At 42.4% G+C, this 15400-nt stretch overlaps 1 protein-coding gene across 3 annotated transcripts in view; it reads right to left on the bottom strand.

The window, feature by feature from the left end:
* Nucleotides 1-15400, bottom strand: part of GRM5 (glutamate metabotropic receptor 5) — a 374244-nt gene that overhangs the window by 54916 nt on the left and 303928 nt on the right. For all 3 annotated transcript variants that reach the window (XM_054015682.1, XM_054015683.1, XM_054015684.1), the window contains exons 5-6: nt 4517-4763; nt 291-459 (exon numbers count right to left, since the gene is read on the bottom strand). In XM_054015682.1, coding sequence (XP_053871657.1) covers nt 291-459; nt 4517-4763 — 416 coding nt within the window. The remainder of the gene's footprint in view (nt 1-290; nt 460-4516; nt 4764-15400) is intronic.

Below are 15400 nucleotides of genomic sequence, written 5' to 3'. Positions count from 1 at the left end.
CAGAACAAAATGATGGTCCCTGTCCAAAGAACTTACAATTTAAGTATAAAACAGAAGGCAACAGATGGAGACAGACTGACAATGGGGGAGTACAAGAAAATAATGAGACAATTATGAAAAGAGTAGCAAGAAGCAGTAATCACATAAACAACTTTTTGCACTTTTTATTTAGGTGCCAAAACTATTTTTAACTTTAGGTTCTCGGGGTTGAAGATTTTGACAAACATTCTGGGTAACATTTCAAGACTATGCAAATAAAACATCAATACAATAAAAAGCACCCTATTTACCTTTATCTGGCCTTTTTCACATGGTTCACTGCAGACCGATCTGATGACAGTATTCTTCTTTGACCATATTTCATCGTCATCCATCTTCAATTCACCATTATCCCAACTTCCAACATTGATATAGTCAAAGTAATCCTTCCCCATTTGCTTAAAATTCATAATCTCATACCTTTTGAAATACAAAATGAAAAAACAGTTGAGTTTAGGATACAGCCACTAAGAACATAAGAACGGCCATACTGGGTCAGACCAAAGGTCCATCAAGCCCAGTATCCTGTCCTCTGACAGTGGCCAATGGCAGGTGCCCCAAAGGGAATGAACAGACAGGTTATCATCAAGTGATCCATGCTCTGTCACCCAATCCCAGCTTCTGGCAAACAGAGGCTATGGACACCATTCCTGCCCATCCTGGCTAATAGTCATTGATGGACCTATCTTCCATGAATCTATCTAGCTCCCTTTTGAACCCCTTTATAGTATTGGCCTTCACAATACCCTCTGGCAAGGAGTTCCAGAGGTTGACAGTAAGTTGCGTGAAAAAATACTTTCTTGTGTTTGTTTTAAACCTGCTACCTATTGATTTCATTTGGTGGCCCCTTGTTCTTGTATTATGAGAAGGAGTAAATAACACTTCCTTATTTACTTTCTCTATACCACTCATGATTTTATAGACCTCTATCATATCTCCCCTTAGTTGCCTCTTTTCCAAGCTGAAAATTCATAGTCTTATTAATCTCTCCTCATACGGAAGCCGTTCTATACCCCTAATAATTTTTGTTGCCCTTTTCTGAACCTTTCCCAATTCCAATATATCTTTTTTGAGATGGGGCGACCACATCTGCACTCAGTATTCAAGGTGTGGGCATACCCTGGATTTATATAGAGGCAATATGATATTTTCTTTCATCCCTTTCTTGGTGATTCCCAATATTCTATTCACTTTTTTGACTGCCACTGCACATTGAGTGGATGATTTCAGAAAACTATCTACAATGACTCCAAGATCTCTTTCTTGAGTGGTAACAGCTAATTTAGACCCCATCATTTTATATGTATAGTTAGGATTATGTTTGCCACTGTGCATTACTTTGCATTTATCAACATTACATATCATCTGCCATTTTGTTGCCCCGTTACCCAGCTTTGTGAGATCCTTTTGTAGCTCTTCACAGTCTGCCTGGGACTTAACTATCTTGAGTAGTTTTGTATCACTAAATCTTTTCGATGTAGTGATACAAAATATACAAAATATACAATACATACAATACAATCTTTTTCTTCACTAAATCTTTTCAATTTAAAGGAGCACTATCAAATCAAAATCTAATCAATGAAAAAAAAGTTAAAAGTATTTTCTAGTGCTACATGGACCACTGAGTCTCCCCTGCCTATTGTTGCAGTTTTATAAGCCTATTATCCTATCATTTTTTAAACAAAGTTTTTCTCTCCCCTGTTGCTGTGTGAAAGATCCCTATAGAGTACGGGAGAAACTGACTGCCAACTGCCTAGCAGGGGAAATGGTGAAACTGACTATACACAAAGTGCTGCCAAATGAACTAACTGAAACAATAAAAAAGGGAAAATGTTGTTCTGTAATCTCTGTGAGCTCTATCTTGGGTTCTTCTATGGTTCCCATTACTGTACTGTCTAAGTGATTGACAGTCTTCAGCGTATGTGTCCTCACAACACCCCTGTGAAGTAGGGAAGTACTGTTAGCCCCTTTTAAAGATGAACTGAGGCACAAAGCGGCTTTCCCAAGGTCACACAGGAAGCCTGTGGGATAGCCGAGATTTGAACCCGAGCCTTTTAAATCCCAGAATAGTACCCTAATCACTGAATCAGCCCTCCTGCTAGCCTGGTAATCTTAGTGTTTACTTAGTGGCAACAGCATACTTGGAGAGCAGTGCAGTTTTTTTAAAGTTATGCTAACAACCTCTCCCTTACTGAGTATCTTAATTGTACAGAACAAGTGTGCACAAGACATTGGTGCATGACCATGAAAGTAAATGATCAATTAATTTCAAAATAGATAGTGAAGCTGAGTGCAACGTAGTCACCGCAAGCATTTATAAAAAAAATTAGTGACTACTCAGTGCTTAAATTGATAATTAAAATTGTTGCAGACAGTGGGCAAAAAATGAGGCCATAAAGCCAAGCCTCACTGTCATATTTACATAAGGGTAATAGATGCCTATATAAGAAAAAGCCCCCAAAATTGGGACTGTCCCTATAAAATCGGGACATCTGGTCACCTATCCCCTCCACCCCCACCCCCATCTTTTCCCCTCCAACTCCCCCTCCTCCCTTCCCAGCTGGGTGATTTAGGCAGCCTCTGGGAAAGTGTATGAACAAGAGTCTCTGAGTAGGCAAGTGTGTGATTCAAGTATTGTATGTGTGTCAGAGACTGCGTGTCTTTGTGTAGGGAGGTGTGTGTCTTGCCACAAGTGTGGATACCCGTGTGAATAAAATTTGCAGCCTAACTCTGACTTTTATTCCTTTTGCTGGCTTGCCCACAAAAAAAATTGATGACATAAAATCTATGTGTATTCGTTTCATGACGAGTTTTTAAAAGAGAAGGAAACTCTAAAAGAAATGTATTATTTCTTAAAAAGTGAATGCTGTTGACTAGTAGTTGCAGAAGAGCCAACGTATCATACATTTCTCCCCATCTTTGTCTAGCTACATTATAAACTCTTTCTTGCAGACTCTCTCTTTTTATGTGTATGCCTAGCACCTACCACCCTGGAGCTCTGATCTTAGTTTAGTCTCTAGGCACTAAACAACAACTGTAATATTAAATAATGTGGAAGTACTGTATATGTGTTAGCGCATGCTAGATGTGTACACATGAATATGCGTATGTAGGTGTGGGAGTTAGTTTCTACATATTTATTTATATAGGTATATGGACAGGTGTGCATTTCTGTGGTTGTGCATTACGGATTTGTATTTGGGCTTCAGGAGTGGGCCTTTAATGCAGGGCCGGCTCTAGGTTTTCTGCCGCCCCAAGCGGCAACAACAAAAAATAAATAAATAAAGCCGTGGCAGCGCGATCGCGCCGCTCCACTCTTCAGCGGCAATTCTGCGGTAGGTCCTTCGCTCCCAGAGAGACTGAGGGACCCGCCGCCGAATTCCCACCGAAGACCCCAGACCTGCCGCCCCAATAGCGACCGTAGTGCCGCCCCTTCCTATTGGCTGCCCCAAGCACCTGCTTCTTTAGCTGCTGCCTGGAGCTGGCCCTGCTTTAATGGACCCATTGCAGCTGTGATAATGTGTGGTCCTAATTCCACACATAAAATTACAATAACGTTAGTGAACAAAAAACATGGAGCTGGTTATGAAAAATGGGAAGAGGGGAGGAAAAGAATCATGAAAACTGTTGTGAAATTTCATTTATTTTTAAATTACCCTTTTGGACAATTTTGCTGCCAGCTCTAGCGTCCTGTAACCTTAATGAAACCTGAACTTAGCATAATACATCTGTCAAAACAATAAATATGCCTGTTTGGGCCTTGCAGTGAAAATGAGCACGTGAGAGAGAGTGCGGGAGAGTAAGTGAAGGAGGGAGGGAGGATAGAGTGAGTGGGGATGGGGCCTCGGGAAGGGGCAGGGCCTGAGGGAAGGTGCAGGGCATGGGCTGGGTAAGGGTGTTTGGTTTTCTGGAATTAGAAAGTTGGCAACCCTAATGCAGATATTTAAGATAGGGAAGAGGTGGGGATGAGTTCTGATTCGTTCTCCCACTATTGCTAACCACAGTTGCTTGAGCCCTGAAAGAACTAGGGACCAGTCCAGCTAGAAGACAAAGCAGAAGCTAGGAAATAGAGGTAGACCTTGCTAAAAAGCCTTCTTCTTCATACTTGAAAAGAAAATGTTGCCCAAACGTTATAACTAGAGCTAGATTTAATAATGTGTCTATCACTGGGCTGAAAGATCACAGAAACCAGGTCTATGTTTTTAAGTAACGAGGTCTTTAGAACCCTTCCTCCTCTATATGATGCATTAGTTTGCACATGGAGAGCCATGCTTTACTCAGTGTACGTTCAGTGAGGCAGGGCTTCTTGGCAACCACTATTCCTCACTGAGTAAAGAGCACAGTCAACCTGGAGCCCTTCCCTTGGTGAGTGAGCATCTTGTTGGGGATGCCCTGTATGGTTATGATTAAAATCATGAGTAAATAACAAAGCAGCATATCTGGCATTGCACTTTCTGATAAATATTCACAGTACCTTCCTGGTGAGTCTCCATTCTCATCGAACAAGATGACCTCCCCAGAAACCCCAGTGAAGTTAGTCTTCATGAGAGAATCCAGGAGTTTTTGACCATCTATAGGCTTCATGGCATCACAGAGACCTGCATAGCCTGGGCATAGTGACATCTGCATGTTGTGAAGACCGTATGCCATAGAATATATGGCATTGATTACGAATCCCATTTTAGAATCTTGAACATGTTGCGTTTTGAGAGTCAACTGACCTGTTAGGAAACAGCACAAAGTTTAGTCATTACCATAGACAGAAACATGATGAATCTTCAAACATTTTTGCTGTGTATCCATTAGTAATATCAAAAAACCCTCTTAAGAGACACTAAGCAGTATATATATATATAAAGGGAGGAGAGAACAGGTCGTCTTTCAAACATATCATGATCCTGTTGGTCTCCATCTCAATGAAGCAATAGAACCTGTGTATCCTCATTTTCAGTTATCACTCTTTCACCCTATATTTTTTGTGAGTATGTATCTATTAAATCATATTGTAATACTTCTAGGCTCCCTGGAAGTGACCACCGTCTATGAGAATCTTTCCACTGATCTCAAAGCTAGTTGATTCAGCCCTTTGTGGTTGGAGTGCCATGGAGGAGGCCTATGTAATAGGAACGTTATGTATCAACTTCTGTGTTTCCGGATTTATGGGGAAACCAAGGGTTCAAAAATAACTAGATCAGTTCATGGAGAATAGGTCCATCAATGGTATTAGCCAGAATGGGCAGGGATGGTGTCCCTAGCCTCGGTTTCCCAGAAGCAGGGAATGGGTGCCAGGGGATTGATCACTTGATGATTACCTGCTCTGTTCATTCCCTCTGAAGCACCTGGCATTGGCCACTGTCTGATGACAAGATACTGAGCTAGATGGACCTTTGGTCTGACCCAGTATGGCCGTTCTTATGTAAGGAATTGAGAAATCCACTACAACCCAAGATGCTACCATGGAAATGAAATCTTGAGTGGAATTGGCAAACTGATATTCTGCAAAGCAGTCTTATTAATATCATACTGCTACCTAGTCCTGTGAGATGCTAAGCAACCACAGCTCCTCTTGAAATCTATGAGAGTTGTGAACACTCAGAACCTTTCAGGATTATGGGTTCTGTGAGTCACTCAAAACTGAACCTTCCTATTTCTGGTAGTAGGTCTGGAAGTTAACAGGACATGTGGAATTGGAAAGGAGCATCTAACTGTCTGTTGAGTCTGGTAACAGTGTTAAAGAGACATAAACCACTAGTTTTAGGCCTCACACGTCGATAATGGCCTAGATTATCCCTTGCACTGCAAGTGCAGAGCAACCCTAAAGCTAGCTACGTGGATCTCCAGTGGGCACAGCTGAAATAATAGTGCCTGTCTCTCCTTCCTGCAGCCCACATGGTTGACGATGAGAGGGTGTGGCCAGGGCTCCCCTGGTTAACTCATCTGTCCCTGCACAAGAGACAAGTTACTAATTCAGAAAATTAATGTGATCCTTTTCTGTTAGAAAGAATGTTCAACTTTACAAAGAAAACTTTTGTAAGGAAACTTGACTCCTGTTAAATAAATAAATAAAATGTGAAAGTTGGCCGACTTTGTCATTCTGCTCAGACACATTCTATACAAGGGATTCTGTTCCCACGTGGTGAAAGGTCATAACAATGAACTGACTACATTTCAGGAATGAGTATCAAACCCAAACCTTTGACTCATGAAAGACTTCAGTATCTAACACATTTAAAGAGAGTTAGGATCTGTTTAAGAAACCTGCCCAGCTCAATCAATACTTCCCCCCTTCAACAAGATTTTAAATGTACTAGGTAATGGCTCCTGGATCGGTTTTGCTGCCTCCTTTCGAATTAAAACCTGTGCAAGGCAGCAGGCCAAACAGTAGTTTAAAAGGATTGGAGGGCTCCGCACCAGAGGATTGCAGCCAAAACAAATACAAACCTGCTCCTCCTGGAAGGTTCCCATACAGTGAACTTGGATTTTCATCCATTTCCAGATCATAGAATCATAGGAGATTAGGGTTGGAAGAGACCTCAGGAGGTCATATAGTCCAATCCCCTGCTCAAAACAGGACCAACACCAACTAAATCATCCCAGCCAGGGCTTTGTCAAACCGGGCTTTAAAAACCTCTAGGGATAGAGATTCCACCACCTCCCTAGGTAACCGATTCCAGTGCTTCACCACCCTCCTAGTGAAATAGTGTTTCCTAATATCCAACCTAGACGTCCCCCACTGCAACTTGAGACCATTGCTTCTTGTTCTGTCATCTGCCACCACTGAGAACAGCCTAGCTCCATCCTCTTTGGAACCGCCCTTCAGGTAGTTGAAGGCTGTTATCAAATCCCCCCTCATTTTTCTCTTTTGCAAACTAAATAACCCCAGTTCCCTCAGCCTCTCCTCGTAAATTATGTGCCCCTGCCCACTAATTATTTTCGGTGCCCTTTGCTGGACTCTCTCCAATTTGTCCACATCCCTTCTGTAGTGGGGGGACCAAAATTGGACGCAATACTCCATGTGTGGCCTCACCAGTGCCGAATAAGGGGAATAATCACTTCCCTCGATCTGCTGGCAATGCTCCTACTAATGCAGCCCAATACGCATTGACCTTCTTGGCAACAAGGGCACACTGCTGAGTCATATGCAGCTTCTCTTCCACTGTAACCCCTAGATCCTTTTCTGCAGAACTGCTGCTTAGCCAGTCGGTCCCCAGCCTGTAGCGGTCCATGGGATTCTTCCTTCCTAAGTGCAGGACTCTGCACTTGTCCTTGTTGAACCTCATCAGATTTCTTTTGGCCCAATCTTCTAATTTGTCTAGGTCCCTCTGGACCCTATCCCTACCCTCCAGCATATCTACCTCTACCCCAGTTTAGTGTCATCTGTGAACTTGCTTAGGGTGCAATTAATCCCATCATCCAGATCACTGATAAAGATGCTAAAGTCAAGATATATCACATCCACTGCTTTCCCCATATCCACAGAGCCAGTTATCTGATCATAGAAGGCATTCAGGTTGGTCAGGCATGACTTGCCCTTGTTGAATCCATGTTGATTGTTCCTGATCACCTTCCTCTCCTCCAAGTGCTTCAAAATGGATCCCTTGAGGACCTGCTCCATGATTTTGCTGGGAACGAAGTGAGGCTGTAGTTCCCCGGGTTCTCTTTCTTCCCTTTTTAAAATATGGGCACTATATTTGCCTTTTTCCAATCAATTTTAAGCACACAATTAGTTCCATTGTTAACCCCCAACCTCCCACCCTGGCCCAGTGGCCCTTAGGTATATTGTCCAATTGACAAAAGGAGGTATCTGACATGATTTTTCACATGGTGCTGGAGAACCAGCCTGTTCTGCACTTGCCCAGCAGCGGCAATTCCTGTCTCACAGGGCTGGGCCCAGCTCCTGTCCCTTCATGACCTGGGGGCAGCCAGGCCAAATCTGAACGGCATTGCGATCCTGGGCACCAGATTGCAATGTCCAGAGTGGGGAGCCAGGCCCAGTCCCATAAAACAGGAGCCACTGCTGCCAGGTGAACGTGCAGGAGGCTTGCTTTCCAGCCCTCCCCACGCTAACCACCCCGGGGCCCTTCCCGCCGCACTAACTTGAGATTAGGTTTGTGGTGGATGCAGCAGGCATGACAACATATGTGGGAAAGTGGCATCAACACTGACTCATCGCCCCACCCCTCCCATTGCAAAACCTGGCTCTGCCACTGTCTCTCCTCAGAGAGGGTTTGGGCATGTATGTGGCTGACAAGAATATTCCCTGAGAATATAACAATTAATGCCACAATAGAAAAGTCTTGGAGGGGAGATAAAGCCTCATGCTGCATTAAGAAAATGTTTAACTATTAGTGAGACCAATTGACGGGCAATTCCTATGTTCCTGTGTTTTAGTGACCTCTTGATTTTAATGTCCCTGGAAAATGCGTTCATTTAAGATTTCATTTGTCATTCTTGCTTTACTTCTAGTAGACAGTACTAATCTCTTACCTTAATCCCTTATCTTTCTGCTGCTTCCCTCTTCCTGGTGTTTCATCTTTCATACATGTCTCTCCTTTATTGTTTTTAAATTACTTCTTGCATATCCTGCTCATTTTCATTGGTCTTTATATCCAGAGTATATTTATGGCTAGATGACATTAATAACCTTCAGCATCCATTCATTTATCTTCCAAGATCTTATAATTCCCCATTGTGTCCCATTGCTTTATCTGTTTTGCCATTATTCAGCATTTTATGCAAGCTTGCAAACATTAGCTATGCTGAATGTCAGGCTGCTTAACTTTTTTCCTTCCTTTTAAGCTTGGTCCTTTGGCCTACTTTAGTAATAGTCATGTTGAGATGCACCCTACAGGGTTTCCTTTATAACCTACTAGTGATAACAACATGTTGGCAGCATTGATACAGCCAAGGGAGAGTAGACTGGATGCTACTCAGCCTCACATATCATTAGCAAAACTGTCAGCTACATTACAGCCATCTTTATCATTGATGAATATAGAAGAGGCAGAAACAACAGGACAGGCCCACCAACGGGGGGGGGGGGGGGGAGGAGGGAGAGAAGGGAGCGTCAAAGCAGGCAATTGCCCAGGGGCCTGGGCAATTTAAAAGTGCCAGGGAGTCCCCGGTCGCTGCTGCCGACAGTGCACCGCAGCAGGGCTAAGGCAGGCTTCCTGCCCGCCCTCGCTCCGTGATGCTCCCGGGAGTGGCCAGCATGTCCCTGCGGCCCCTGCGGAGAGGATCTCTGCGTGCTGCCCCTGCCCTGAGTGCTGACTCTGCAGCTCCCATTGGTCGGGAACTGTGGTCAAGGGTAGCTGCGGGGTGTGCTGGTTGCTTTCAGGAGCCACCCGAGGTAAGCACCGACCCCCTTACTTCCTCCTACACCCCACCCTCCTGACCCAGCCCAGAGCCTGCACCCCGCACCCAAACTCCCTCCCAGAGCCTGCACCCCGCACCTTCTCCCACACCCCAACCCCCTGCCCCAGCCTGGTGAAAGTGAGTGAGGGTGGAGGAGAGCAAGCGATGGAGGGAGGGGGGATGGAGTGAGCAGGGTGTGGGGCTTTGGAGAAGAACCGTGACGGGGCATGGCCTCAGGGAAGGGGTGGGGCAAGGGGCGGGACAAGGGTCTTGGGGTTTGCTCGATTTGACAGTTGGCAGCCCTACCGGGTGGGCATGTATAAGCCCTGGCCGTGCCGGAAGAGCACTCCCAGCAATGCAGCCAGCAGCTCGCTGAGTACCAGCCAGCACAGGTGCAGCATAGCCCAAATGTCAGGCGGACGGCGTCCGCACGTGGGGGCCCATTGACTGTTCTGCACTGGGGCTCAGAATTGCTGTCAGCGGGCCTGAAGCAGGAACGGTGAATGCGGCGCTAGCAATTTCATATGTAATGGGAATAATTGTGATGTGGGCAGTCATAAGGGAGAATGAACAATGAGCTCTACAATATCTTTTCCAAACAGTCACTATTCTGGTTACAACCACACATTAGTAAAAGAACTAGCTCAGATTTCATCCACCTTGGAGAAGCAGGGACCAGATTGTTGCTCTGAGAAGCACAGTTTGGGTCCTTCCCTGCTGTTGGGCAGTGCACCAATGTGCTTGGCCCTTACTGGGGCAGGATGAGAGGATTACAATCTAGTCCTTAATCATGTCTAAAATGTAGGAGCGGTGCGAAAGTTCACCGGGGGAAAATACATCTATAAAACTGTTTTCTCATTGAAAACCATTTCATACTGGTCAAAAGATGAACAAGGTGACATAAAAGATCTTTCCCTTCTCTCATCTCTGGTCCTGATTTTCAGAGGTGCTGCGCTCCCACAGCTCCTATGAACTTTGGGTGAAGTGGTGGGCACTCAACTTGTCTGAAACCAAATTTCCTAGGTCTATGACGGAGTATGAACTTTTTTTTTTAAACCTGCAAATTATTTGTTTCATTCTCCTGAGGTAATGTTTTTTCCTAATTAAAAATAATAGGTGTAATAACGGTAATGATAGATTACATGTAAAATCCACATTAATCGAAATTAAGTGGAAAATTGAACAAGCGTATTACATTACAATGCACACAACTTTATCCAATTACTCAGCCTCAAAATTAACAGCTCACAAACTGTGCTGTTAATTAGAGTGGCTGATAGAATGAATCTGATGTGCATCAGCAATAATATTTATTTTAAAATGATATTCCAACTGCCTTATTACCAATGACGGCTTGAAAATGTAATAACTTTACTCTGAGTTGTAGGAACTCTAGTTATTGGGCTTTGTGCTGCTGTTTTATAGAATTATTACCCAGACTTTCTTTACACATTTGATCTCACTCAGTTCACCTGATAAATTGTAATGAGGCTACTTAGCTCTTCAGAGAAGCTGCTAGCAATTGTCAAAGGAAATCTGAGGGAATTAGCTGTTCTGGTTTCTGTAACTGGGGAAAGCATTTCCTCTACATGTGATTGCTTCCACTTGCCACAGAGGGGCAAATTTGCCCCACAACATGTATCTGTCGATCTACAATACATCAAGGCTCTGAAGTTAGAGAAAATCTAAAAATCAAAGTGAAGGAAATAAATTCTCTTAACAATATCGAAACACTAAAAAATGGAGATTTGTTTGCATTAAAGTCCCAAATCAGAATACTCCCAAACTTTGGGAAACTTTGGAGCTGGATCCAGACTTTGTACTTGGCCTGCATCTCTAATTCTTTTACAAAGTCTAAAGTGATCTGAGGCCAATTCACCAAGCATTGTTTAAGCACATGCCTAATTTTAAGCATACAGGTATTCCCACTCTCCTCAGTGGGACTGTGCATGTAAGGTAAGGCACATGCTTAAATACCTTGCTGAACTGGGTGTTAGGCCCAGATTCTGGAAAGCACTTCAGCAGATGCTTAAATCTATACCCATTTAGAACAGCATTTAAGCATACAGTTAAAACTTCCAAGCATGTACTTAAGTCCCATTCTCTTTGAATGGAACATACACATGAATGTACACTTTGGCACATACTGAACTACTATCCTCAGTAGGGATCTTCCTGAAGATTGTAATGAGGATGAAACCAGTAGCATTCAATAGAAGTTACTCTTAAACAATCAATAGAATCTAATGGAGAACAACTATGAAATTCTATTTTTATACCATCCTATAGAATTATTAAATAGACAATGATGCCCCCGGTGCAGAATTCCATGTGCCGGTTTAAAATATCTATGGAAAGTATATGATAATTTTCTACTACATGCTGTATGATTTTCAGGATTTACTTGCTCTGTCTTGCACATTCATATAGGTGAAAAATTTAAAAAGAAGGAAACAAACATGTATGTTGATTTTGCATTCCCCAGTGCTCCACTCTGGGGAATCTCCTACTGTCTCACTCATGGTGAGAACAGTTGGTTAAACTCTACAGGAAAAAATCAAACAAGCAAGAAGAGCCAACCTGATGGTATTCAGTGCTCTCATGTGTGGATAATCAGTTTGGCTTTTAACTTTTTTTCAGCCAGCAGGGACTGGAAGCACTGTAGAGAGAACTTGCTTAGGCCTGATGCAATGACGCACTTAGTATCCCTCTTGAGCATCCCCTCTGGTGGATAAGCAAGGTAATTTTGAGAGGTTCTGGAACTAGGTCCATCCCTCTGAGCCTTGGCAAGAGTTATTGCTATGATAGAGCATGCCCAAGTGGAGAGAATTAGATGGGGAAAAATGAGGGACTCTCAAGGGTCTCCTTCAAAACAAATAAGCCTTAAATATGAATCAAATTGTTTTTATATTGTGTTCGTGTTAAGTTAGTGGGTTAGTGACAGGAAATTACTATGAATCCTGTTTATTATGGTAGTGCCTGGGGACGAATCATGAATGGGGCCTCCGTGTGCTAGGCACTGTACAAAAACAAATATGCCCTCCCCTGCAATTCAGTTTTAAATTCTGTCATAGAATAGAATTTCCTCCCAAAATTGCTTTAGGAACATTGAAAAGTTTAATTTGAATAATGTCAAATGATTATATTCTATTATATATAATAGAATAGAATATTAACATTCTTATAAAATAAAAGTTGAAATGAGAAAGTCAAAATGATTTGTTTTACATGTTTTCTCTTGGAAATTTAATCAAATAAACAATCCTGAGAAATGTTTTGATTTCAGCAAAAGTGCATTTTCCAGTGGAAAACTGTTCCACCAAGAATTTTTTTTACCAGCTCTAATTTTCACTCATTGGGACTGAAGTGCTAGTGATACATTTAATATGCTTTTGTGTCCAGAAGAGTGGATCTTGCATTCTGATTTATGGTCAAAGAAACTGAGTTCTGTAGAGCTGAAAGGATAAACATGCTCTTTAAAACAACCCCAACACCAGCACCAACTGTTATCATGAGATGAATATTTACTTGTGTTATTCACAGCCTGATTTGCATTTAGGACCTGCCCCAACAAAATGAGTCTTTTCCTGGATTTCAGTTTGATTGTAATGGGTTTTGAATTAGGGGCCAGATTGTCAAAGATGTGTAGGCACCTAAAGATGCACGAATAGGTGCCTAACTGGATTTGCAAAATCACCTAAGCAGGCTATTGAAATCAATAGGAACTAAGCACCTAACTTGCTTAGGCACTTTTGAAAATCCCATCTTTAGGTGCCCAAATATCTTTGAAAATCTGGGCCAGGTCCTTACTGGAGATAATGTTGTATGGTGGCTGTTATACTGAAAATTTGCTGCATTTGCAAAACACTACATGACGTACTTAAATTCTACACCAGGGAAAATATACTGCTGAAAGAAAAACTAAAGAAATTGGTCTAATTAAGCCATCAGGTAAGAAACATTATAGGGCCTACATCCATTTAGTTATAGTTTACATTTGTTCTTAAGGATAGAGAGACTCCATCTATCTAATCCATGACATTGGATACTCCAAGGAGTTGTTCAAGTTCAAGTTCAGATATGTAGTCATGGGGAGTGAAAGAGAGAATGATGTTATAAGGAATCAAATCATAATGTATAATATCAAAGGATACCAGAATGCATAGAAGGAGGGAGATGGGGGATTAGGGTGGAAGAAAACGAGTGTTATCTTTGAAGTCAGTGTTCAGAGGAGTTTGCAGAATTTGGAAATAAGCAGCAGTAGCAGGAAAAATAAATTTTTTAAGAGACCGAATTATTAAAGTTTTAAATCCAGGAACACCACAAGCATTTTTCTCCAGTGAGGTATAGCACTGTATATAGCACTCCTCACTGCAGGCTGTTTTCTTCTCTGAGCGACTCTAAAAAAATGGAGATTTATTTGCATTAAAGTCCCAGATCAGAATGCCTCCAAACTTTGGGAAAGCTCAGAGCTGGAGCCAAACTTTGTAGCTGGCCTGCATCTCTGTAATGAGTTAAATTGAAAACCTCTGGATCTGAACCACACCTATCACCCTCCTGAATTTTGGGAGAATTACAGGGTCCCTGAAATGTGGGTTTGGGCACATTTCTAATCAATTCTAGTGCTAGAACTTGTCTCAACCTGCCAAGGCCCAAATGTGGGATGGAATGAGTGCCAAAGCGCCAAACTGAAGGACACAAAAATTATTCATGGAGGAAAATTAAAATTCACTCTTTTAAAAACGGAAATGAATTTTTCTATAATTTCAGCCTGATGAATTTTTTAAATTTCTGATAAAAGTAATTAACCACAAAAGTGAGGGGATGCCAAATTAGTGTGGAATGTAGATAGCTAAAATGAGTGATGTCCCTCAAAATGAGGGAAATTTGAGAGGTACTGTCTCAGATAGGCACTGGGACCTGCTCATGTTGGCTGTGGCCTAGCCAGATAAAACCAACTTTGGCTTCTTGTTTTGGGGTTTAGCCAACATACATTTTCAATGCTGCAATGTAACAAGATGACATTTCCATCTTTTTTTTAAGGTAGTGAGGAGCTAACTAGTTTAATCATTAACAAAAAGGTATTCTCATCTTTTGGGGCCTTGCTCTTATTCATTCAGGATGCTGGTACAAAGATAATTTTCCTAACCCGTTGCTTTGGCCATGTCATCCCTCTCTTTGCATTCCTCCATTCCCTTCTCTATCACACCAGACATAAGCTACCTTGTTTTCACTTTCTAGGCTATTCATGGCCTATCCCCACCCTATCTTTCATCAACTCTCATTCACTATCAAGAAGCCAACTCCCACCTCTGATCAATCAATGATCCCAGCCTCTGTTACCCACTTTTCAATTTTCCAACAAACACCTTTGTGCTTTCTCCCATTCTGTAAACATCTGCAAAGCTGCCTGACTAGCCTCCTTCAAAGTCTCTTCACTATGATGCCTACAAAAAACTTGACAGCAGACAGCTGGTGTGGTGAGACCAATGGCTATCAAAATGAGGCAATGTTGTCTCATTGTTTCCTTGTACTCCCTATTTGTCTGTCTGATCCATCAGTTGTCTCTTGCCTTATACTTAGACTATGAGATTTTGGGGGCAGAGGCCACGTTATTGTTCTGTGTTTGTACAGTGCCTAGCACAGTGGGGTCCTGGTCCATGATGGGTTCCTAGGTGCTATAGTAGTACAAATAAATAAACAAAATGGAAACTATTTGAGCCATAAGCACCCATATTAACTAACAAACAGGGAGGCTCTCACTGAGAATTTGAAAGTAGAAGGCAGCTTGGGTGAAAGTGATCATGAAATCATAGAGTTTGCAATTCTAAGGAAGGGTAGAAGGGAGAACAGCAAAATAGAGACAACAGATTTCAGGAAGGCAGATTTTGGTAAGCGCAGAGAGTTAGGTCCCATGGGAATCAAGACTGAGGGGAAAAACAACTGAGGAGAATTGGCAGTTTTTCACAGGAACACTAAATAGGGCCTAAAAGCAAGCTATTCC

Source organism: Malaclemys terrapin, chromosome 1 (genome assembly GCF_027887155.1).
Source record: "Malaclemys terrapin pileata isolate rMalTer1 chromosome 1, rMalTer1.hap1, whole genome shotgun sequence".
Taxonomy (NCBI): Eukaryota; Metazoa; Chordata; order Testudines; family Emydidae; genus Malaclemys; species Malaclemys terrapin.
Note: the sequence above shows the minus strand (reverse complement) of the source record. Positions and strands in the feature narration are given on the sequence as shown.